This window comes from Caretta caretta, chromosome 3, assembly GCF_965140235.1.
Source record: "Caretta caretta isolate rCarCar2 chromosome 3, rCarCar1.hap1, whole genome shotgun sequence".
Lineage (NCBI taxonomy): Eukaryota > Metazoa > Chordata > Testudines > Cheloniidae > Caretta > Caretta caretta.
In genome coordinates, this window is record NC_134208.1 from 169,370,368 (window position 1) to 169,397,088 (window position 26,721).

General features: G+C 44.0%; 1 protein-coding gene and 1 long non-coding RNA gene across 9 annotated transcripts in view; one reads left to right on the top strand and one right to left on the bottom strand.

Moving 5' to 3' along the window:
* HHAT (hedgehog acyltransferase) overlaps window positions 1-26,721 on the bottom strand; it is a 321,770-nt gene that overhangs the window by 83,100 nt on the left and 211,949 nt on the right. For all 8 annotated transcript variants that reach the window (XM_075127105.1, XM_075127106.1, XM_075127103.1 and 5 more), the window contains one exon: window positions 25,994-26,138. In XM_075127105.1, the coding sequence (XP_074983206.1) occupies window positions 25,994-26,138 (145 nt within the window). The remainder of the gene's footprint in view (window positions 1-25,993; window positions 26,139-26,721) is intronic.
* LOC142071631 (uncharacterized) lies at window positions 1,464-26,021 on the top strand. The gene is made up of 3 exons (XR_012667761.1): window positions 1,464-1,966; window positions 22,442-22,527; window positions 25,738-26,021. It is a non-coding gene; the product is annotated as an uncharacterized LOC142071631 (long non-coding RNA).

The following is a 26,721-nucleotide window of genomic DNA, read 5'->3' on the forward strand; positions in this document are numbered from 1 at the left end:
CCCCTGGGGAATTCTTACCAGCTGACAGAGTTAGAGCAATCTAGAGGCTACTCTAAACTCTGCCAGTGATAAGTCTGCTTCTTCTGGATGCAGCAGAAAATCTGGCCTGGAATCTTTTTTTGTTTGTATGTTTCCAGTTCTAGACAAGGTTGGCGCCTTCATGCTTTTAATCAGCCCATTCTATTGGACATTAATTATTCTCAACAATATCTTAAGTGATTAGAAAAGGTTCAACACCATTTAATTCACACAAATTAAAAAGCAGTGTCAGGTGCAGCATCAGGAAAGCAACAAACTAAGGCATTTCTGTACACTCTACTTCGGCTTATAAAGAAACAGCACAGTGCCCACACTAAACACGGTGATATGTTAAGTATTACATTGGACCTGACTGGAGCAATATCAACAAGAGAAAGACATGCTTCTTGCAGAGGCTCCCTCTGTCCATTATTTTTGTAACACGAAATGCATGCTTACGCTGCTATAGACATATTAAATATTATGAATCTATTGGCAGTCTTGATGCACTCACTAACATTTGCTCCTATATGCTGCAGTTGTGCTGCCAAGTCCCCTTCCCTTGTTCAATGTGCAAACTCTATCAAGAGGAGGAAAATCAATTTCAGTGCCCATAAAGACAGAACTGTCAGCTCAGTCGGTTAGAACAATCTGTTGCTCTATACCCCTGGTGCCTTCAAAAGGAGTCACTTTAAACACTGTGGAAGGAGTGTCTGAGAATTCAAACATGAATGGCGAGCGATACTTCCTTTGCTCTGTCTCACGGTCCACAGGAGGTGACCTAAGATAACATGCTTCTCACACACCAGTTTAACTCCCCTGGGGTTGCTCCTCAGTAGGTGTACATCAGTGCTGCTTCACTGGCGTCAGTGGAGCTAGCTGATTTACACCACCAGAGGATATGGCCCAGTGACTCTGCTGAAGCTCCTTGTGTTTTACTTCAGTGTAAATGTGAGGAGAATCAGGCTCCTGATGTTAAAGAAAAGCCTATTTGTACATAATCCTTTGCACCGGGGCAATTGAGAACCATTCATCCTCTGGTTCAGACCGATTCTGTACTGCTGCCAGGGCCAGTTATCCAGCTTGGGTTATCCTCAGCAGCCATGTAAGTGTCAGACATGCACGTTAAAGCAACTGCCCAGGAGACTTTAATTTGCACAGTTTGCTTTGCAGATTTTTCATTTCAATGCTGGTCTGCATTGCATTTTTAAACGGGTATAAACGTTTTCATTCAGCTCACTCGCTTTCCTTGTTACACGTTGCCACTTTGGAGCCTTCCACCCTATTGTATCCAAGCCAAGTACTCCCCACTGTGCAGTGAAAGATCCAACTGCTATTTAAGGAAGCCAGATGGAAGCGCTGTGTCACAGGAAAAGCCATTATCCCAATGAGGAGTGGTGCCTATGCAACTGGTGCCCCTTACAGGCGCTTTGCCTGCCAGAGAAGGCCTCCACCGTCAGTGGAGGATGCCCCGGACAACACACAATGGTTTTTTTTGGCACTGAGAACCTACACAATTGGTGTTTATTCTTGCTTTTTTCCCCTTGCTGGAGCTGTATTTTCTCTGTCTCTCTTCCTGTATTCTTGCTCTTGTCTTTTGATCCCTTCAAGGAGTTACTGAAGGGAAAAAAGGAGCCGTATCGAACAGCTGAGAGTTAGGCTCCATTTCTCCAACGAATGAGGCAAAGAATATTAACAGGTTGGGGAATGGAGTCTGCCCTTTTGTAGCCTCAATTCTTTGTTTCCTTGCATTGGAATAGATGGAGCCATAATGACAACTATATGGACTCTTCCATCACATGGGAGAAGAGGAGGAGAAACGTCGAAAAATAAATCTTTACCCAGTTTTATATATGAAATTCACTCTTACTGATGCAAGGAAGTGTAATATATACCCACTGGGGCTTGCCTGCCGCATTGTGCCACGGGGGGATACAATGCAGGGAAGGTAAGTGATAGTTATGCCACCTGCTCTGCCTTTGAGTTTCCACCGGGCAAGGGCAGCTTTAATCTCTGCCAGGAGCTGCATTACATCCTTCCCAAGGGAGTCTGCAATTGGAGTATGCTAAACCATCCTAGCCATGGTCCTTCCCAGCTAACACTGACCAGTTTTGTGGCCGTGCTGGCTACCAATATAATAGATCTGTGCCTTGGAATTGCCAGCAGTAATTGGCATACCCTAATACTGAATCTATCTGAAAGCCTGCAAAAGATTTAAAAAGCTAGTTAACAAGCAGATCATTGCTGTAGACAGAAGTGTATAAAAACTCTCAAGAGCGACTTGCAGAGTCTTGGTAGGTTAAGAGAGCACTGCATTCCAAAGCTTCCTTGTAGTATTTAAATGATTGGCCTGATAACAGATATCTGACTGCTGGACTAACAGAATTACTATTTTTTCTAATTCCCCTGGTGTGTTCAGCCAGGCAGAATAAATAAGAGAGGCAATGTCTATCTTGAAAACCATCCTCCCCAGTAACGGACATGTTTCAGAGTAACAGCCGTGTTAGTCTGTATTCGCAAAAAGAAAAGGAGTACTTGTGGCACCTTAGAGACTAACCAATTTATTTGAGCATGAGCTTTCGTGAGCTACAGCTCACTTCATCGGATGCATACCGTGGAAACTGCAGCAGACTTTATATATACACAGAGAATATGAAACAATACCAGCAGGACAGTGGGGTGGGAGGAGGTATTGTCATAAAGGATGCACACTTCTTAAGGTGATCAAACACTACCACATGGCACAGTGACTACAAACTCAGAGATTCGTGTTTCACCACTAACCCTAAGGGAAGCAGAATTTAGCATATAAATCTGACTGCCCTTATGAGCTTGCCAGAAAATAGATGCAGGAAGCTCAACAACTCTCAGTGACAAATTCTGATCTTGTTACAACAGGGAAGGTTAAGATATTCTTCAGAGTGCTTACCTTCTAACCGGGTTAGGAAATAAAGCTAATGGAGGTAACACCTCCTTGCACTGTTTGGCTAGCAAACTAAGCAATGGATAACACAAGAAGGCAAGAAACCACTACAAGACCACATTAGTGGGCTTTCACCTTTCATCACCACTGGGTCTCAGTGTGTATTTTCCTAATATGTGGGAATCCACAAATAATTACATGAGAAAAAGAGAAAGAGACATTTTTTCTGCTGTGGTTAGTCTTTTTCCTTGGGTGCACAATGCCAATATTTCAAATGAATTTAATTATTCCATGAAATACTCTTGAGGAATTTAATTATTCCATGAAATCAATCACCTTAATTATTCAATGAAATAGTGAGTATCACAGCATCAATGGAGAGTGTCAGAACTGACTTGCTAGCTGTGGAAGCACTTAGGATAGTGTCTCCATTGCGCTTTACTGATGAATTTACTATAGTAGTCCTCGTAATTTTTCTTCATTTTAATCTATTCCTCCATCTGTAGGCTAATTAAAATGGACCTATAGTCCAAGGTACTAGGTCATTAACCTGATAAAACCAAGTACCCTATTTATGCAGCCATTCTATTTTGTACTGTAATTCCATTAGATCTCACAAGCTAAGCAGAGCTGGCCCACGCTCGTGTTTTCATGGCAGGTTTCCAAAGTCTAGGTGCTGCACATCACAGCACAGTGTTCAGGGGCACTGTATTGCTGGAGGTGCAGCCTTGGTGATGAGATATAAAACTGAGGTCCTGACGGCTGGAACTGTTAAAATACCCCATGGCAAGTCTCACAGCATAGGCATGTTAATCCTGGTCTCCTTGCCAACTATGATAATTAAACCCTATCGAATATCCACCTGGATAGGGTAATACACCATATAACCTCGATGGTTGTCCTACATCCTTGTGTGCTGCTACTGTGCATCGTTAAAGAGATGTCATGTAACAGGGATAGCTTTGCTTTACTGGTGGCTGCCATGATCCCTGTACAGCTGACAGACCAGTTTGTGAATTACAGTTTGGGACCCTTCAGGGTATAAGGCAAATTATTTATATTTAGCCTTCTCCCCACCTTTAGTGGTGCGCAAGAAGGCCAGATACAACCGTTCTTCCTTATCGTACTCCATGAGGGGAAGACTTTGCCCAAAGAGAGCAGAGAGAAGGGGGAGCTACAGTTCTTCCTCAGCCAACCACCCCTAGTAAGTGCTACACCACAGACAGCAAGGTATGCTGTATGACGTGGTCTAGCAGTAAAAGGGCTGCCTCTGCTGTACCAGGAGGTGGGCAGGCATTCTGCCTCCTGGTGCAGTGAAAGACTGATCCCAGTTCGGGGCTGCTCCTCACAGGCTTGACAGAATCGGAGTGAATCAAAGTGTTTTAAAGGGTTCAGGCTTCAAACGTACAACACTGAGGTAGCCTTGAACCAAAATCCCAAGCTGAAAAGCCCCAAGCTTTGGGAAATTTTGGATCTAAATCTAGCCTCTGTGGTGTGGGACCAATTTCTTCACTTTACTCTGCACTTTGGATGAAAATGGTAAGTGAGCTTAAGTATGGAATTTAGCAAAACATGTAGTGAGTGGAGCATAAATCAGTCTTGTGAAGCTGTCAATATTAATGAAGTTGTAACACTAAAAACTAGTTTACCAAATATGAATACAGTGTTTGTCTTTAGAAATGTAGGAAATGTCAGCTTTCTTCTAAAGAACAAGAGGGGCAAAATGTCATCAAAAGGGTCCAACTTATCTGAGTCTTTGCAGGGCTGTGGATTTGGAGGAAAAGGGGTTGGGAGAAGAGGGATACTGTGGTCATTTTAGCATAGTGCAGAGATGGTAAATTCCTCACAGTTGTTGTGATGTTTATAAACCAAGTATTGTCAATGTCTGTGCTTCTTAGTGGACATGGTGAATAATACTGGTAGAAAATTTAGCCTTTTCTCCAGCTCAAACTGTTGGCAAGCTAATCACAATTACCACCAGTATGTTCCCTTTTCTTAAGTATTCACCTGCTACATGGTTTGTGCTGAACAGTTCAGTCAATGCATTGTATGTGAATTGTTTGCTTTGACTCTTCACCCTGTGTTTGTGATGACTGAGACAGTTGGTACTATCTGAATGTAGGTATGGAACACAGACTGGTAGAGGCACACTCAGAACACAGCAGTGGGTGATCTTCATATGGAATTAACTCAAAGCAGGGTAGGCAATGCCTACCTCACCTGCCCTAAGGACCTTCACTGCTAGGTGTTGGGTTTACCAGCAGGCTTTCACTTTTGGTATGTCTACACAGCAGTTAGGGGCTGCAGTGTAGATATACCCTTGGAGTAGCATACAGGTTTGTTCTAACTTTCTGTTTTAACAGTATATTGCCACTGTAATTTGCTCAATCAGTAGTGTAAAAAACAAGTGGTGAGCATTACCATTGTTGTACTGTGTGACAAAATCCTGAAAGGTGTTGAATATTTACAAACCCCCATGTCAATCAATGAGAGCTGCAAGTCCTCAGCACTTCTCACGATTTGGACAGTAGTGTTTAGTTTTTTGCCAGGAATACATAGGATTTGTAATGTTGTATTACTCTGAAGCCACTGCCTTACTGATCCTCTAAAAGTTTTCAAAGGAAAGTACCCTTGTATAAAAGAGTATAAAATCTCTGTGTACCCTTGTATAAAAGAGTATAAAATCTCTGTGATGCTATAGTGTCACCACTGAATAAGGTTTGATATGAGTTGACTCCACAGTCAGTCTTCACTGAATTTACCCAAGAACAATTTACAGTAGCACATTTCTCTAGTGTTGTGTTTGAGAGGCTCACAATTGTAACAAGCTGTATAAAGCCGTATGAATTTTGTGATACTTGCAGATAGTTACACTAGATAACAAAAGACCCTATTCCAACTTCAGGGAATTACATGAGTCCACAAAGATTCTCAGGATGCAAAAATTGAGTGTACAGATACTAATATAATTTGCTGATGAGAAACTGTACCATAAGTAAACAGGCTAACTTAATTTTGAACAGTCATGGGAGCAACATAATGGTTTAGGTCGTGTAGTTGAAATCCAGAATGTACCTAAATGTGTTTACAATGCAAGACACTGAGAAAAAGATGAATATCAGCTGATGAAGACAGATGCTAGACAGTCTAAAGTTGGCAATTATATTTTTGCCTGGATACTGAAGCGTGATTATAGAGAAAAAAGTGACACTGTAATAATGGCACCTACTTACTCAGCAGAGCTGTTGGCTGTGTGCCTCTTATCTGATTACACTACTTTAGTAGCAAAAATAAGTTATTAGTGCTATTTATTCCTGATGGCACTGCAGAACCAACATAGCTATGGGAGAATTAGCAAAATTTTTTGCATGGTTCATGCATCTACACAGCAGAATTGTTAAGTGCATTTGAGAAACTCTCTGTGACTGATGGGGCATGAGTCAGAAAGAACCCAGCTTGATTTGCAGACCCCAGGCAGGTTTGCAGGGCTGGGGCTTGGAAAAAAATCTCTCTAGCTATATAAATGGAGGGAATTTGATTTGAAAGTCACTGACAGGCAATAATTATGGAGTCCCAGCATGCCAATTTTAGAGTTACTTTTCAGAGAATAAATACGGTCTGGGAAAAAAAAGGAATCATGGAAGTATACAAAAGCCCCAAATTAAATACATCCAGTGTTCAACTTCTCACTTTTAGAGGGTTACTTCCTGTGTTTGTGAATTATTCTCTAAATAAGCATTTTAAAAAAAGGCAAAAAGAAACAATTACTAGTTTAAAAGATTTGAAAAAGATGAAAGGGGCTGAGAATAAGAGGAGGAAATCAGTATTCCCCTATAAAAAAAGGATGGCAACATAAGGAGCCTGCTGAAATTTCATAATAGAATGAACAAATGATGGCTTTGTACTTGGGAAAATGCTAACTCCTCTCTAAGGGCTGGGAGTTCTTAGAGTAGATGAATACTATTAAGAATGAGTTAGCTATGTTTTGGCATATCCATGCATGTGTCGGTATGCCAACAGACATTGTGCCCTAAATAAATATAAAATAGCAGTTCAAATACCATATAAAGAAATCTGATACTGATGATCACTGCCATGAGCTTTGCAGAGTGCCCATGCAGGGGAGTGAAAAGGCAAAAGCAGTGCCCAAAAGCCCCTGTGTGGGTTACTTGCATCACCAGAGGCAGCAGGTAAGGAGAGCTAGTTCTCCCTCTCAGCTTGCCAGCCAGCACACTGGAGCAGAGGGGGAAGAAAAAGTGTTGCCACAGACGTCTCCCCTGCAGCAAGCAGGGATTAGATTGTGACTCTCAACATCACAATCTGGTTCCTGCCCTGCACCTGGAGAAAGTCAGTGGAACAGTGCCCCTTACTTCAACTGGATTTTAGGAATACAAAACATGGTTGACTTGCCTACAGACTGCAGAGGGAGTGAATGGGGTTGCTTTTTGGTTGCTCTGTTCCCTGGTGGCTGAGTAATCTCAGTGGGTAGTTTTAAGCCAGGGGTGGCCAACCTGAGCCTGAGAAGGAGCCAGAATTTACCAGTGTACATTGCCAAAGAGCCACAGTAATATGTCAGCAGCCCCCCATCAACTCCACCCACCCCAGCCTCCAGCGCCTCCTGATCAGCTGTTTTGTGGCGTGCAGGAGGCTCTGGGGGGGAGGGGAGGAGCGAGGGCATGGCAGGCTAAGGGGAGGGGGCGGGAAGGGGTGGAGTGCGGGCAGGGCCTGTGGCAGAGCCAGGGGTTGAGCAGCGAGCACCCCCCAACACATTGGAAAGTTGGTGCCTGTAGCTCCAGCCCTGGACTCGGTGCCCATACAAGGAGCCGCATATTAACTTCTTCTGAAGAGCTGCATGTGGCTCCAGAGTTACAGATTGGCCACCTCTGTTTTAAGCAATTGTTTTTTGTCCCCAAAGGCACTCTCACATGGGTTTCTAACTTTTCTTTGCTCTCACTCAATGCGTAAATGGGGCTTTTGGAGGAATTGGTGCAGAGCAGGGGTGCTGGAACAATTTTTATAGTAGGGGTGCTGAGAGCCATTGAACCAAACTGTAAACTCTGTATATGATGGAAACCACCTCAAGCAAGGGGGTGCAGCATTAGCCTTTGTTCCAGCACCTATGGTGCAGAGGCATGGATTATGGTGCCTTCAGCCTCCTAGTGCAACAAGGCACTTCAGATGTGTTGACAGATCAAAAAACAAAAGTTTTTCCACAAAATTTGTATAAAAAGTGATTGTGTTTCTACTTATATGCTCTCTATCGTGTTCTGCCATAGGTGGTTGTGAGGCAGTCTGTAATACCAATCAACAAATAATGGCAATTTAGAATGTTCTAGGCTCTCAGATTTCCCCCAAGGAAAGGCCTAGTGCAATTGGTCTTCACAGCTAGATCTTACGACAACCTAGGTAGAAGTTACTATTGTAGTTTTTCTTTTGTAGAAAGATTTTAGAGAAGAAGAATACAGTCCAAGGTACATGTCTTTGTCCATTTGTATGCATAGGGTGGGATTTTCCAAAGCATCTAAGTGACTTTGAAGCACAAGACTCATTGAAAGTCAGTGGGACTTTTGCTCCAAAATCATGTAGGCACTTTTGAAAATCTCACCCAAAGTTTTTAATAAAATTGGCTGCAGACTGTCAAGTTTTCTTGGATCTTCGCCAGCTCACATACCATGAAATGTGCCCACCAAATAAGATTGTAAAATAAGCAGTTGTAAGAACAAATATCTTTGTATGTGAAGAGGTATAAATCATTTGAAAGAATGTGACATCTGCCTGTGATGACACATGCAGCTATGCAATATTTTTTTAATTTATGTAATCCATCAATATAGCATTCATAGCAGTAGTTTGAAAAAGCTGGCTTTAAGTTTCTGAGTAACACAGTAACAAGTGTAAATTCTCATCCTATAATACTGAACAGAATGGTGTGGAGAAGAACCAGAATTTCGGAGGACAAACCATGGAGTGGAATGTAAAACAAAGTGGACCTCACAAATGAGACTTGATCAGGAAAGATTAGTTTAAAGAGGAAGAATACAAAACTGCAGCATAAGTCACCGAGCAAGGGCGAGAAACTGCTGAATTGGAATTCATTTGCAAATTGGATACTATTAATTTAGGCTTAAATAGAGACTGGGAGTGGCTAAGTCATTATGCAAGGTAGCCTATTTCCCCTTGTTTTTTCCTACCCCCCCCCCCCAGACGTTCTGGTTAAACTTGGATTTAAACTTGGAGAGTGGTCAGTTTGGATGAGCTATTGCCAGCAGGAGAGTGAGTTTGTATGTGTGTGTGTTCCGGGGTGGGGGGGGGGGGGGGTAGTGAGAAAGCCTGTGCTGGAAATGGCCCACCTTGATTACCATGCACATTGTAGAGAGAGTGGTCACTTTGGATGAGCTGTTACCAGCAGGAGAGTGAGTTTGTGTGTGTATGGGGGTGGGGGTGGGGGGTGAGAAAACCTGGATTTGTGCTGGAAATGGCCCACCTTGATTATCATGCACATTGTAGGGAGAGTAGTCACTTTGGATAAGCTATTACCAGCAGGAGAGTGAGTTTGTGTGTGTGGTTTTTGGAGGAGGGTGAGGGGGTGAGAGAACCTGGATTTGTGCAGGAAATAGCCCACCTTGATTATCATACACATTGTGAAGAGAGTGGTCACTTTGGATGGGCTATTACCAGCAGGAGAGTGAGTTTGTGTGTGTGTGTGGGGGGGTGAGAAAACCTGGATTTGTGCTGGAAATGGCCCAACTTGATGATCACTTTAGATAAGCTATTACCAGCAGGACAGTGGGGTGGGAGGAGGTATTGTTTCATGGTCTCTGTGTGTATATAATGTCTTCTGCAGTTTCCACGGTATGCATCCGATGAAGTGAGCTGTAGCTCATGAAAGCTCATGCTCAAATAAATTGGTTAGTCTTTAAGGTGCCACAAGTACTCCTTTTCTTTTTACATTTCATACAGCTGTACTTTGACTATGTACTGCGAATCACTGTCCCACAGGAGTTAACTAAAAAACTGAGCCCCTTGGGTAAACCATGCATGAACTCTATGAATGATCAATCATGGAACTAGTCCCCTCTTCCCCTCAACAGGAAGGAATATGACCAGTGCATACCGGTATGGGGCATGGTAGAAAAGTTCAGGGGATCCTCTTTATTCACTGGGTAAACTGCAAAGGACCATGCAGATACTGGGACATCCCATCTGCTAGGCTCTCTGGTCTCTCTTTTTGGGGACTACACACACCCATTTGCTCCCCCCCCCCCCGTATTGGGTGGCTCATTACAGAACACTCCTGTACATCCAAACTCCCTTTCCTCAAAATGCTAGTTATCCAAATCCATGGTGTGTCCTCCATGTAGCCCTGTTAATCACTTTCTAATAACTCGTCAATGAGCTTCTTAGTGCCTATTAGCACTAATCAACTGCTATGTACTTTTAATGCTTAATGCTCTGTACTTTAGTAAAGAATAAAAAACAACTTTGAATTTATTATAAATACCAAAATTGTATTTAAATACATCCTTTTAATATGATTTTGGTGTTTTAAGAAACTCAGTATAGTAATTTTTTTTACTCTTTAATAAAGTACAACACATTAAGCATTAAAAGTACAAAGATGTTGATTTGCACTAACAGGTACTAAGAGGCTAATTGAGAAATTATTAGCAGGTGATTAACTAACAGAGCTACATGCAGTGAAGCGGCAGCTCAAAATAGGACTTATATTTATCTGAATGCTTAGATATTGGAAAGTTTCGGATGTCCCCCAGCCATTTGGATAAACGGGACTGTACAGTACTTCCAAAGATTTACACATTCATGCCTTCCCTACCACCTAACCCTATCCACATGTTGATAAAGGTGTTTATATAGGGCCTGATCCTAGAAAGTACTGAGCATCCTCAAGCCTTACTGAAGTGAATGAGAGTTTATGATCCTCAACACATCTCAGTGGATACTGAGCACCTTACGGGATTCAGCCCATAGTTTGTAATCTTCTTGTGGCAGGGAGTTGCCCTTTATATTTGCCTCTAAAGTCCCATGCAGATCAGCGATGCTATATGAAGAATAAATAGTAATTCATGCTATGTAAATGATTATTTTTGATGCACAAAGAAAGGAGGATCAACCACTAACAATCAAGCGATTTTCTGTAGAAGGAAAGACCATATTGTGCTGCCACTGAAGCAAATGGCAAAACTCCCACAGGGAGGATCGAGCCCTGAATGATCATGGTGTTCAGCGAGTCCCCTCAAAATGAGATTAATTCATCACACAATTTCCATAAAATGAAATAAATATAGGCTGTGAGGATAATTTTCAGTGCTATGATTTAACGTAATTAAGAAATAATGTCATTTGAATTTCATGTTGTCACAGGATGATGGTCTCCTGCTGCTAGACAAATATCAAGTCAGCCAGCATTTACTGAAAATAAACATTGAGGCAGAGACTCAAAAGTTTTTCAAAGCAAGAAGTATCTGTCCTGTGACAACCTTCCATACTAATGTGTGCTTTTATTGCATCAAATGTTGTAGCAGCTGTCATTTTGTCTAACGAATGCTTGCATGGCTGTAGACTAGAAACTACTCGCTGCCCACCAGCTTGGAACCTTGCTCCTATGAGAAACACTATGGGATGAGGGTGGTGCAAAAGTGTGGAGCAGCTTGAAGGCATTCCATCTACACAAGCCAGACAATGGCAAAATGAATCAGGGTGCACTGGGAGGGCATGTAGCACACTTGGTGCAGAAAAATGCAGTGTGCACTGCCCATGGTGCAAGCTGCCAGATCACCAGCAGGCACAGAAGTTGTGGTGAGGACTTAGACTCATTTGTAACCTGACTGGGCATATCCAGTCTATATTTTGCCTGACTCCTGCACTGGTAAGAGGCTCTGGAAGAATCTCCCTATACCCTGTTTCCCAGTGCACCCATGCAGGGGCAGCAAGATTTTTGCCCTGTAACTTCAGTGAACAGCGGAATTCTGAAAGGGTTTATACATGGTCTTATTTAAAAACTAGCAAAAAGAGGAATTGTTTAGTCTGTTTCTCTTTAGATGAAGGCATCTCCATTCCCAACCAACAAAAATGCATCAGCCATTGAGAAATCAGGTTTGGTTTTGTACAGTACAACAGTTTTAACTTACATCAGAAATGTGACTAATTAAATATTCTTACATGTCACCACATGTTCTATCCTACTTAATGCTAAAGAAAACTAGCAAATGTGAAACCGAGCAAATATTTCAGGATCCCAGCAAACACTGGCTCATGAAACATTTAAAATTATTGTACCACCATCCCAGTTAAGCTATGTCTTCTTTTTAGTGTTTCTCGGGTATTTTTCACAATAGATTGTTATTTACAACTGCAAAAAAAAAATTTATAAAATGCTGACGAAACCCGTTGATTAACATGCAATAATGTATCCCCTAATTCATTTGAAGTAAAATGCAAAATGGGAAAATACGCTGTGCTGAAAATTCCTTGTCTAATGGCTAAGAACCCCAGGAAACAGTACTATGGTTATATGACAACAGGAAAATTCACAACTGTACCAGTTAGTAAAACAGGCTTCTGTACCTAGTGCCCATATTTCTTGCCAAAATGACCAAACCCTTTACTTTCCTCATAATTTATTTATAACAACTGCTATCGTATAGTTAGTTGTTCACTTCTAAAGCTGATTACTGCCATTCAAAAGACTAGTCGAAAGACTGGTTTTGTATTTGACTTAAGACCAGGTACATATGGACATATGCTTTACTGATTTTGCTGTAAAAGAAGGAATTGATGATTAAGGCTGTGAGTCTGTCACGGAGGTCACAAAAGTCATGGATTCCATGACTTTCCGGGACAGCCGTGACTTCTGCAGCAGCTGGTGCAGCTGACCCAGGCAGGGCTGGCCTTACTATGAGGCGAACTGAGGCACCGCCTCAGGTGCTAGACTGGGCGGGGGGGGGGGGAGGGTTAAGGACCCAGAGTGTAGAAAATTGTGTCTGCTGCTGGTGCATATGTATTCTCTCTGCTCTAGATCCACAGTGATGGTGGAGTGCTGTGCTGAAGGAAGGAGGGCACAAGAGACATAACAGGCAGGCAGGAGAAAAGGTGAGAGGGAATAACAGAAAGCAGCAGGAGCTGCAGGGAAAGAGGAGGAGGAGGAGCCTCTTATGTACCGCTCTAGCACCCCCAGGAACCTGGACTGATTAACACCAGCTTCTCAGGGAGCTTCCTGTTTCCTGCTGCTTCCCTGAACCCACTTGAGGAGAACAGGCAGTCAACTGAAGTAGTAGGAGCCAGTTAGGCCCCTAAGACGCTGATCTCTTCCCTCACTCAGGCCCTGCTACCAGCCTGCGTATTTGTCCCCTTCAATTGAGTGTTGAGAGCCACTATAGCTGGCACAGAACAGCAGTCTTGAGTGAAAGAAGAAAACACCCCTCTGGGGCAGCATTCAGATAAAAGAAAGAAAGCAAAGGAAGCTTTTCTATCTAGGCAGGAAGGAGCTCTCCTGAGATACACAGACACACATGTTCACGGTGAGCCTTCTGGCCCCAGTGAGGATGTGAGTGGTAAGGAGATGCCTGATCTTCCAGTTAGTCAGAGTGCAGGTGACCTGGTAGCTACTGCAGCATCCATATCTCCATCTCAAATGGATGGAACCATGCACATTCCTGAAGAAAAGTGTAGATCAGAGAAGAGTGTGGTGAAGGCGCAAGTAACAGCTGCTGCTGAGTTTAGTTCCTTAAGTCTAGATGATTCAGGACTGTGGACCCACTTCAGCAGTAGTCTGAGGTACTTCCTAGTACTGCATGGGCCACAGCAAGTGAAAAATTTCATGTTCCCCAAAGACAATGAAAATAGAAGTTTCCATCCAACACATTACTCGCGTGAAATCCCCAATGGTGACAAAGTGGAGAAGCCATAGCTTATGTACTCAAAAAACCCAGAATGCTACATACTGTTTTTGTTGCAAACTCTTCCAGTCTAATGTTCCAGCCACATTGGGTTCTACCGGAAAAAAGGACTGGAAAAATCTGGCTAGAAATCTGGCATGCCATGAGAAGGCAGGAAATCACCAGAGATGAGACTAAGGTTAAAGGCCGCCATAGATGATCAGCATCAAGAGAAGATCGCAGCAGAGTCTCTTTACTGGCAAAATGTTCTGAAAAGGCTCATTGCCATTGTGAGAATGCTTGCTACCCAAAACCTAGCTCTGCATGGCACTTCAGATCAGCTGTATGTGCCAAAAAATGGAAACTCGCTTAAAATTGTGGAGCTGATGGCTGAGTTTGATGCTGTACTCCAGGAGCATCTAAGAAGAGTCACCACCCAAGAAATGTACACACACCTCTACCTTGGAAAAACAATTCAAAATGAGATCAGACAGTTACTGGCAACAAAAGTCAAACAGACGACTGTGGCAGATCTGAAGTCAGCAAGATATTACTCTGTTATTCTGGACTGCACACCTGACATCAGCCATACAGAACAAATGACTTTAATGGTGCGTTTTGTAACAACAACAGAACCTTGTGAAAATGTCCCTGCAATGGTGACTGTCAGAGAGCATTTTATAGAATCTGTTGACATTGATGATACTACAGGAGCTGGTATGACAAATGTGCTTCTTAAAAAGCTGGAAGATATGGGAATTGCGATAGCTGACATGAGAGGTCAGGGCTACGATAATGGTGCCAACATGAGAGGAAAGAACAGAGGAGTGCAGACACGGATCCGAGAGTTAAACCCTCGAGCTTTTTTTGTCCCATGCAGTAGTCATTCATTGAACTTGGTGGTCAGTGATGCAGCAGCAGCTTCTAGTGAGGCTGCTGAATTTTTTAATGTAATTCAAAGCATCTATGTATTTTTCTCTGCATCAACTCATCAATGGCAAATTTTGAAACAACATCTGGGAACATCCTCTCTGACACTGAAACCACTGAGTGCCACACGATGGGAAAGTCGAGTGGAGGCGATAAAGCCTATCAAACACCAAATTGGGAAGACAGATGATGCCATAGTTGCCATTATGGAGGATAATGCTATGACAGGAACTGTTATGGGAAATGGAATCACCAGAAACATACATAACTTCAAATTTCTGTGTGGCTTAGGGTTGTGGCATGACATACTGTTTGAAATAAATGTTGTAAGCAAGAGACTCCAAGGTGTTGACCTTGATATATCTGGAGCAATGGAACAACCGGACAAAGCAAAGTCATACCTACAGTCTTACCGGTCAGATGAGGGATTTCAAAACATTCTGAAGAGTGCACAGAAGTTGGCAGAGGAACTTCACACTGAAGCTATTTTCCCACCCATTCAAGAATACAAGAGTCACCGAAGAAGACGACATTTTGATTACCAGGCATGGGATAATCCCGTAAGAGACCCCAAACAACAATTCAAAGTTGAATTCTTTAACCAGGTGCTAGACTGTGCAATACAGTCAGTTGAAGAACGTTTCATGCAGCTCAAGGAACACAGTAGTATATTTGGGATGTTGTATGATATTCCAAAACTCCTCACTTTACCTGAAGAAGACCTACATCAGCAATGCAGGGCACTAGAGACAGTGTTGACACATGATGACATGCACGATATTGATGCGAGTGATTTAGGTGATGAACTGAAAGCCGTTTAAAGATACATTTTAGCAGGATCAACTCCAAAGGCTGTTCTGGAATATATGTGCACAAATAAGATGACCACCCTCTTTCCAAATGCTTTTGTTGCTCTGTGCATACTTCTAACACTTCCTGTGACAGTTGCCAGTGGAGAACGCAGCTTCTCCAAGCTGAAGTTAATAAAAACACATCTACGCTCCACAATGACACAGAAGAGGCTGGTTGGCCTTGCAACCACCTCAATAGAGCATGAGCTGGCCCAGACTGTGGACCTTCAGCAGGAAGCAGTTCAAATCTTTGCAACCAAGAAGGCACGGAAAACATCACTTTGATTATTCAAACAGATAAAAATGCCAGTGTTTACTATGCAGACTAGAAAAGTTACATTTGCTCTTCAGGTGTTTGAAAGTTAAGTGTTAAAATTTTTGAACAAGGCATTTTAAGTTGTTAGTTCTCCTTTTTTGGGGTAGATAGCAGAGCAGTACCATGAGAGGAATGGAACAGGAAGAAGGTAGAATTGAGACCTTTCAAGTTTTGTCCCAAGCAAGGGGGCATGGGGGCATCATTTGAGCTCCCTGCCTCAGGTGCCAAAATGTTGTGGGCTGGCCCTGGACCCAGGGGCCGCCTGAACAGCTCGGGCAGCCCCTGGGCCAGCAGCACCAACCACTGCTGGGGCAGTCTTGAGCCACCACACCCTCCCACCCCAGCAGCAGGAGTTTGGGTGTGGAAGGGGGCTAAGGGCTGGGGTGGGGGGTTGTGGCATGGGAAAGGGTGACGGCTCTGGGTGGTGTTTACCTCGATGGGGGCTCCCCGAAAGCAGTGACATGTCCCTCAGCCTAGGCAGAGGCGTGGCCAGTTCAGCTCTGCGCGCTGCCTCTGCCCACAGGCACCACCCCTGCAGCTCCCATTGGCTGTGGTTCCTGGCCAATGGGAGCTGCGGAGCTGGCGCTTGGGGCCTGGGCAGCACGCAGAGCTGCCTGGTTGTGCCTCTGTCTAGGAGATGAAGGACATGTCGCTGCTTCTGTGGAGCCATGCAGAGCCAGGTAGGGAGCCTGCCAGCACTACCAACTCCCCCCGCCCCCAGCAGCAGCGAGGGTCCCGGGCCACACGCCACTGCTCGCCCACCCTCCCCCAGCAGCAGTCCTCAGCCGCCCCCCAGAGCACCCGTGGCACCCCTGGCCTCAGAGCACACGTGATGCTCCTGGGCCGCCCCTTGCCCCACAATGCCCAAGTTTGAGTTCGGGGTATACAGTACAAGTCATGGACAGGTCACTGGCCATGAATTGTTGTTTACTGCCCATGACCTGTCCATGACTTTTACTAAAAACACCCGTGACTAAAATGTAGCCTTATTGATGATCAGAGAAATTTGGATGAGAACTGAATTTGCCTTCCATCTGCACGGGGCAGAAGGTAGGAGCAGTATTGTTACCTGTGCAATTTTAAAATAAGCTTTGCTATTCACTTATAAGGGCACCTGTCCATACAGGGAGTTGCTGAGAGCACCAATCACTGCGACCTGGGTTCAATCCATTATTAGTGCTTACTTCAGCAAACTCCCATTAGAGACAATGATAATTTGCCCAATGAGGACTTCAGGATTGGGCCCATTAAAAAAGTATTTCTAGTGTACTCTTAATGAACCTGTCCTACTTTAGGTCCTGATTCTGGGAAGAAATGTATTGGCAGACCCCTCTGCCCACAGGGAGCTGCAGGGACTTCAGTGATCGTCCACATGCATGGTTCTCTTTGCAGGACTGAAGCCTTACTGCCTAGTAGTCCTTAAATCTCAGGGATTCAATTCAAAAATATTTGACTGTACACGTGTACGTGCACACACACACATACACAGTTACTAGTTTCACCGATAAATTGTCACTTTGTAAAAGGATGTTGTAGGTCTTGCTTGGAATGCTTTCCCCACACAAAACAGCTGTAAAAGATGGGTTTATTTTCCATGCAACTTCTATGAAAATCAAAAACTTAAGGTAGCAGTCTCAATTCAGTGGCTAGAGAACAAGCATCCACAACACACACCCAGGAACACAGTAGACACTAAATCGCCCATTTTGGCAGCTTCAGCAGATCAGCACAGAGACCAGCGTTGAATAGGCTCAGCTCGTGACCTGCCTTCACAGATCACTGGTGTTCCATCAAGTTTAAGGTTGAAGTGCCACTGGTTGGGCAGCGCTGAGGAAGCCCGAACTGCAAGTGCCCATGCTGTACCTGTTCTGTGGATAGAATATTTCAGTTCAGCAGCTTTCGTGCAAACTAACTCATCTATTTTAGAAAGTAATTTAAGAACAAAACTCAGATTTTTTTGAAGTAGCATTCTGATCATCATGATTAGATGTTCTGCATAAAACCCATAAGTACAGGTTATCATCACAGATTGCCACACAGTGGGTGTTTTTTACATCTTGCCATTCCAAGATTTATTTTACCTGTCAGCCCTGACAATTCAGTAAAGCCTGTAGTTGTAGCTTTAATGTCTGCATTGAAATATATAGTATTATTAAGTCATTCAGGTTCATCATTTACATTTTGAATAACTTTGCAAACAATCACCTCGTGAAAACAACAGGAGTCAGATTCATGTCTCTGCCTCCTTCTGCCTGCTCCCCGCTGCCCATATAGGCACATACACAAAGCCTGACTACTTGGTATTTGGGCAAGAAATTCTGAGAAGGATGTAGGTAATTCACCATTCCTACTGCTGCACAGGTTGAAGGGCTAGAACTAGCCTCTCTACGGCTGCTATTTCAGACCACAGGCCAAAATAGCATTCTTTACCCGCCCTCCCCCTCACAACCATTATACAGGGGTTGTAACGAACTACAGTCATGGAACCTATGGACTCCCCAGCCCACCCCCAAATCCACACTGGCCTATTATAAAGTCCTGCTCCACAGACTGCATGGAATGTGGCGATGCCCTAGCCTAAGAAGATATTCCATAGCCTCTCCTGTGCAGCCCCTCCTCATGGTATACATGGTGCAAAGACTTGTTTGGGCTTTCCAAACTGGGGTGAATTTCTTGTAGAGGTTAAAGAGTGACAGAGTGTGCAGATGACTTCTGGTGTCATTTTTCATCTCAAATTAATGTAACATTTTTTCTCTTTCCAACCCAAAGCTAATAGTTATTGATTAAAACTGTTTAGAGATTCATCCAGCCTGTCTTAGTAGCACATCAGTGTACACAAGTGTACTCCCTCATCCCCACTCCCTTAGGGCTCTCCTAAATCGGATACTTCCCTGGATAGCTGTGCAATATTCATTACTATCTGAAAGGAAAGCCTACCAAACAATTTTGATTTTGAAGTCTAACTCCTTGACTACTGTAAATTTGATGACTTAAGCAACAACAAAACAAAACAATAAGAAAAAAAACTCGCTGAGTTTGTACTGGAACTTGATGTCCAGACTACTGCTTTGTCTGCTGCATGCAGGGGCACAGCTTTGGAAACAATGGAAGACAGGTGGCTTGAGCCCCTTTGTAAACAGATCCCAAATGAGGTTTGTTTGACCACTGGGACCCCCTCCCATTTTAAACTGGACTCCTCTCAATGTCCTAGCAACAACACATTCCATCCACAGTTCATCAACACCACAAGGCAAAAGAGAAAACCACACAGGTGAACGTCACATTGCTGGTATTGTACAGGACACAAATGTACAAAAAAGGAATTTTCCAAATAAGTCAAAAACATTCAGTGTTTAATCTTTCACTTTACACATTTAATCACAAAAATTAGAGAGTAAAAAGACCTTTCAGGTCACCTATTCCACCTTTTGGCTGACACAAGAATACCCTGACAGCATATACCACAATGCTCTGTTTAATCTTGATTTAAACGTTTTGAGGGATGGATTTCATGTGGGATCTAAATTATTTTGCTTCACCCTTAGAGTCTACACCCTAAAAATATTTGTAGATGGTTAGGTCTCCCATAAATACAACAATTTAAATTATTTACAATTAAACAATGAGAGTTTGAATAGCTCATCTTGATTTGCAATGGAGAATGCAGGATGCAACACGTGACATTTGTTCAGAGGCAGGAAGATGTGGGAACGGATAAAGAATGCAAGGTCAACAAAATTTAAGACCACTTTCGGGTTCTGGTTTGTTATCCACCTTTGTCAGTTTTTAGACGTGCTCTGTAGTAGCAAACACTCATAGCCATGTGCATGATACCAGAATATGGACATGAAACATGTGACACTGAATTTCCTAACAGAAGCATGTGAGCTCTGCTAAGCAAAGTTTTCAGCTTCTTAAAAATAAAGATAATGTGATTAAATTAACATGGAACAAAGTTTTGAATGATTACACTAATTTGTTATTCCAAACCTAGACCCTCTGTAATATCTCGTTCTGTACTGATGAACCCCGCCCCTGAACTAATGGCACAATAATTAACCACAGGACTAGAAGATAAAATCTTTACTAATAATAAACAAAAAGAAACAACAAAAACCAACCTACAATCAATTATATGTTATGATGATTACTTCAGAAGATGAAAATACAACTTTGTGTAAACTGCTAAACCTTCATAATATTCATATACCAATAAGTAATACTTCTAGAAACTCTACCTTTTTCAAAGTTCTTGTCGTATTTCCTTAGCTGTGGTTACATTGTTGTTTGCATTGTTGTAGCCGTGTATGTCCCAGGATATTAAAGACACAAAGTGGGTGAGGTAATAAGCTTTTGAGCTACACAGAACTCTTCTTCCGAGCTGAAGAAGAGCTCTGTGTAGCTCAAAAGCTTGACTTTCACCAACAGAAGGTGATCCGATAAAATACATTACCTCACCCTCCTTGCCTCTGTAGTTGTATTTACATTAACCAAGAAAATAAACAAACCAAGAGTTTATCAGATAGTAAATGAACACTTTCAGCTTTTCCCTTGAAAATACTAAACAGCAAGGATGCAATGCATTGTTGGCTTTGTGAATGCTGACAAAATAATAAAAACCAAACAATGTTTCACTACATTTTAGTCTAAAATGAGCAGGTTACTCACCCTGTGCAGTAACTGATGTTCTTCGAGATGAGTGTCCCTGTGGGTGCTCCACTCCAGGCGTTGGTGCGTCCCTGCACCTTCGCTCAGAGATTTTTACAGCAGTACTTGTACCGGGCACGCACGCGCAGAGCCTGCCCCTGACTCTGAGTGTACCTTAATAGTACACTTGTGCGACCGGTCTCCTCAGTTCCTTCTCTACAACGGAGGCTACCCCAACTCCGAAGTAGAGGGGAGGAGAGGCATAAGAGGGAGCAAGTGGCTAGGGGCTCGAATGGTTGTTGAGTTAAGCAGGATAACACTAAATGAAGGTCCCATGAGGGGTAGGAGGTTTAATGTCCAGGTATAGGGATTGGAGCCCATTGAGAAAACACTTGGCGATTGGATGAGCAAAAACAGAGGTATGGTCGATCTTGTCATGAAAAGTTGTAATAGCAGCTAAGTGGACCTTGATGGAGGTGAAAGAAAGGCCAGATTGCTTAAGGTCTAATAGGTAGTCAAGTATGGGCGGAAGAGGTGCAGAAGTAGGAGGAAGTTGTTTAGTTGAACACCATTGTGTGAATCACTTCCACTTTCTGAGATAGCAGAACACAATCTACTCACATCACCTATGTAGCAGCACTCTTTGAACCTGCTCAGAGCACGCTAGTTCATTTTGGGAGAACCATGTAGGAACCAAGCTTTGAGGTGAAGCATGGACAGGCTGGGGTGAAGAAATCGGCCGTGTTCTTGCGATAGGAGTTTCGGAGTGAGGGGCAACGAAATCGGTGAGTGAATTGACATTCTGGTGAGGAATGGAACCCACAGTTGTCTGGGCCATGATGGGGCAATCAGAATTACAGTGGCACAATCTGTTCATATCTTTGTCAGAACTCTGTAGAGAACTGGTATTGGGGGAAAAGCATACATTAAGTGTTGAGCCCATGAGATCAGGAATGCATCTCCTAAGGAATGTTTGCCCAATCCCACTCTGGAGCAAAATTTGGAACATTTCTTGTTCTTCACAGTCGCAAAGAGGTCCAGGGTTGGATAGTCCCAAACACGGAATATATTGCGTATGATTGTGTCATTTATCTCCCATTCGTGATCCCAGGGAAAACAACTGCTTAGTTTGTCCGCAGTGGTATTCAGGGCCCTGGGAAGATAGGCGGCTGATATCCGGATGTTGTTTGTGAGGCACCAGTTCCAGAGCTTCATGGCTTCTGTGCAAAGCAAGTGAGATCAAGACCCTCCCTGCCTGTTGACATAGAACATGCATGCGATGTTGTCTGTCATTATCCGAACATGTTGGTTCTGAATAAATGGGAGGAAGTGACGGCCGGCATTGTGTATGGCTCCCAGTTCTAGGACATTTATGTGTAGGGAGGCTTCGGTGGAAGACCATAGCTCCTGGGCTATGTGGTGAGACATGTGCTCTCCCCATCCCATGAGGGATGCATCGGTAGTCATTGTGAGTGATGTGGAGTCCTGGAGAAAAGGGACTCCTGAACAGAGGTTGGAGGGAACTGTCCACCATCGGAGGGAGTCTTTGACTCTGAAGGGTATGGACAGAGGCTTGTTTAGAGCGTGTACATTTGGTTTGTAAACTGTGGCCAACCAAGCTTGGAAGCACCTCATGTATAGGCGTGCATTTTTGACCACAAAAGTACACGAGGCCATGTGGCCTAATAGTTGCAGGCAGTCTCGTGCAGTGACCTGGGGATTGTTGCGAAGTTTTGTAACCAGGAGTGTTGAAACAATCAAGCGGGAGAGATGTTATTCCCGTTCGGGAATCAAGGTGCACTCCTATGAACTCCAGTTTTTGGGTAGGAGATAAGGTGGATTTGTTTTTGTTTATTTGCAGACCAAGGAAAAGGAAGCAAGCGACAGTAGCTGCATGGATCGAAGAGCTTCGTCGAGTGTTGAGGCTTTGAGGAGATAATCGTTGAGGTAAGGAAATATTACAACCCCGTTTCCTGAGGTGGGCAGTAACCACAGCTAGGAGTTTGGAAAAAACTCAGGGGGGTTCGATAGGCCGAAGGGCAACACTCTGTATTGAAAATGTGTCGAACCAAGGGTAAAACGAAGAAAATGTCTGTGGGCTGGGTGAATATTCACATGAAAATAGGCGTCCTGTAGGTCGAGGGCTGAAAACCAATTGCTCTGCTCCAGCGCTGGGATTATGGTGGTGAGGGTAACCATTTTGAACTTTTGCTTTTTGATACGTTTGTTTAGCTGCCTGAGGTCGAGGATCGGTCACCATCCCCCGGTTTTCTTTTCTGTTAAGAAGTAATGGGAGTAGAAAACTTTCCCTCTGTGTTGTTCGGGTACGATTTCCACTGCCCTCAACTGAAGATGTTGTAGTTCTTGGAGGAGCAGTTGCTCGTGAGAGGGGTCCCTGAAGAGGGACGAGGAGGGTGGGTGGGAGGGAGGCAGGGAGACGAAAGGGATAGAATCGCCAACTGTGACGACCTTCAAAGCCCACTTTTCGATGGTAATATCACGCCATTGATGGGAGAATGGGCGTAGGCGGTGACCAAAAATAGGGCAGGTGGTGTAAGCGCTGAAGTGGGAATATTGTTTTCTATACCCTCGACCAAGGCTTCAAATTTGCTTATTGGTTGGAGGGGGTTGAGACGCTGCCGAGGAGTTGGGGCGGCGGCGTTGGTACCTGGATCTCTGGCGTTGCTGTTGTTCGTGAGATCTATGGAACTGCTGGGTGAATGTGGGGTAGTGTGGTCACTGGTAAGGCTGATATCTATATTGTCATCTTCTGGTCATAGGAGTTTGAATTCCTAGAGACCGCAGAGTTGCCCTGGAGTCCTTCATGCAATTCTAGAAGAAGAAGAGGGCTGCAGGATGTCAGTTAGCTCATGCTGCTGTTCAGGAATTTCCTCCAGATTAATTCGTAGGTCATTGGCAGCTCTTTTAAACAGGTCTTGAAATTTTGAGAAGTCGTCTGAAGATGTCGGGGGAGGAGGAAGAAATGCTTCATCAGGCGGAACTGGTTCTAGCGTGTTAGAGGCAGGCCGTGCTTGCTCTTGTGGTTGTGACAGGACTGCCTGGTGTCTGGAGTCAATGGCAGGGTCATCAGCTGGTGGTACCGAGCAGGTCTCACGCCTGGCTGCATTGGTATAATGAGTGTGCTCCTGAGTATAAGGAGCCCATGGAGCCCAATATTGCCACTGTGGTGGTAAGGGCATGGGTGGTGCCATCCAGGGGTTCACGCACCATGGGGCAGGACCCTTGGAGTAGGATGAGGCAGCTTTTCTATGACCTCTCTTGACTGGGGTCTGTGGATGGGAGATCTGATAAGGTGAAAATTCTCCCTGCCGCCCAGATTCCTCATCACTGGAGGAAAGTGGTGTGGACCTTGCCTGAGGGTCCAGAGAGAAGCAGGTGTTAAGTAGGGGTGACTGCAAGATAGGGGACACCAGGAGGTCCCTTGAGTGTGTGAAAGGCGGTGCCGCAGTGCCTCTGTGAGGGGAGGGCTGAGCGAGAGGAATTGGTTGCGAGGAGGGATTCCTCTGCACCGGTGCCCCAAGCGTTCTGTCACTGCCGGCTAGTTCAAAGGCTGATGGTGCCAGGAGAGTGAGAGGAGTCTGCGGGGGGGTCAGGCAGGCTAGTATGCGTCGGCACCGCTTCCATTGCGGTGCTGAACAGTGCCATGTGAGAGGTAGGCAACTGAAAGCCTGAAGCCTCGGCACCAGAGGTTAGTGTGACCACCGCAGCCGCAGGTGACTTCCACACGGCGCTGGAGGAATCCAGGGCATCAAAGGAACTCATCCGGGGGAGCACAAGGAGGGAAGCAATCCTCGGAGAAGGCTTGTCCCTGCGAATACCTTTTGCGGGTGAGAGAGACTGATGTTTTTTTGAAGTTTTCTTCAGTCTCTTTGAAGCAGGGGGGCTGCAGTGTACAGCAGAGTCAGAGCCCGGGTCTGAGGCTGGTCCGAGAGATTTTTGCAGCAGCAGCCATTTTAGCCGCAGCTCCCTGTCTTTGCGTGCCCTGGATTTCAACATGCTGCAGTGGGCACATTTTTGGGGGAGGTGGGACTCCCCCAAACATTTAATACATTTAGAATGGCCAACTGAAAGAGGGATGGCATCATTACAGTTAGAGCAGTGCTTAAAACCTAGAGAGCCAGGCATGTCAGAAGAGGCTGCGCTGACAGGAACAAAGAAGTTTTGTTTTTTTTTAAAAAGAGAAGAGAAAGGAAAAAGGGAACCTAACTATTACTGGTAAGCTAAACGAAGTGGGGAAAAAAGTTGAACAAGGGAGAGAAGAAATTCTCTAACGAATCTGCTGAGCATTCAGACTCGAGGCCTAATCATTATGGGCCAAATCCTGAAGTCCTTATACTCAGGCTGGGGATGGTAGAGAAGGAACTGAGGAGACCAGTCATGCACGTGTACTATTAAGGTACACTCAGAGCCGGGGGGCAGGCTCTGCGCGTGCGTGCCGGGTACGAGTATTGCTGTAAAAATCTCTGAGTGAAGGCACAGGGACGCACCAACACCTGGAGTGGAGCACCCACAGGGACACTCATCTCAAAGAAGAAATTTACCTATCTTCATGCAATTTGATTGAGTTTAAGTTTTGTGGATTAATTTCTTTTTTGGTTGCCTTTATAGAGAGACATTCACTGAATATCATACAACCCCTGAAAACGTTCATTCTGTTAGGATGATTCCTAAGTGGGCTCTTTGAACTAAGCTGGGCCCTAAGCTAAGGTAAAAGAAGGGCAGGAGAAAACAGCACAGGGAGAAGCCATTTTGTACAAGTTCCAGAGAAGCAGGAGACATCAATGGTCTCACTGAGGAGCTTATGAGTGTAGGAACCTGTGGATACTTCCCTCACAAGAAGAATTATCCCTTTGTAAATATCAGCAGGACACCCAGCCAGGCAGATCTACCACAGAGGCATCTGATTATCACTGCTCAGCTCTGACTGTCTGGTAGCACTAGCTGGCTACAGAGCCTTGATCTCACTTTGTTCATGGGGTTCCTTTCATAGAGAGCATGCACTGCACTGGATTTGGTTGGATAGTGTTTGTACTGATGTATGTGATATGTTAATGTTAAAGCTGGGGAAAAAAACTTCCAGCCTGGCCAAATGATCATGCCCTGCCTATTTGTTCATTAGTGTCAATTCACTTCTAGGCAAGCCTGGCACCCGATAGGGGAACTATCTCCTTCAACCCCTGATGGTCGAGGAGGACTGATACCCTACGTGAAGGAGAACAACTACCAATCCACTTATGTTATTTAGATTCAGTGGGCCAGATTCTGATCTCTGTTACACTGACAAGAGAATTACTTCAGCTTTTCACAGGGGAATTGAGATGACAATCTGGCCTTGCAATCCCAAAGAAACATTTGAAAGCCTTATCACCTACAGCATGTCAAAATAACTTGCCTTCCACAAAGATCCTGTTCCAGTAGATTTTCCCAACTTGATTTCCTCCGAGAAACACTAGATTGGATAAAATCAACATTGAAGTGGAAACAGCTGCCAGGGCAGCGTGAAGTCGACGACAAATTCTCGGTGAGAAGAAACGATCCTGACAAGAAATGAAAAGAAAGACAAGGTTAACACAGAGTTAACACTCCAAAAATACAGAGAAGCTGTTGTTGCAGTAACATTTTTACAACTCACACTGGAAAATGCAATGTAATGATGGCAGATAAGCATTCAGACTCGAGGCCTAATCATTATGGGCCAAATCCTGAAGTCCTTATACTCTGGCAAAACTTCCACTGAACTGATTGGTAGTTTTAACTGAGTAACAAATTCAGGATTGGCCCTACAGCTTTAACAATTATTTCAATGTAATAGATCATTTTTAATTTTCACTATCTTCCTTGAGGCATTTTGCTAGTGAGTTGAGCAGCAAACACACCTTCCTATATGGCCAATGGTACCCAACAGGTTCTAATAACCAACTGATTTCAAAGGACTAAAGTGATTCTGTCCAAATATAAAGGATTTAAAGAGCCACTAACACTTTTGATTAGGTAATAGCAAGTTCACTTTTGATTAGTTAATAAACATTCACTCAAAGATGCCTCAGTTAAACCAGAATTGTTTAGTACAATAAGTTCCCTTATAAAAATTACAAATAGTTTGATTGGAAAGTGAATTAA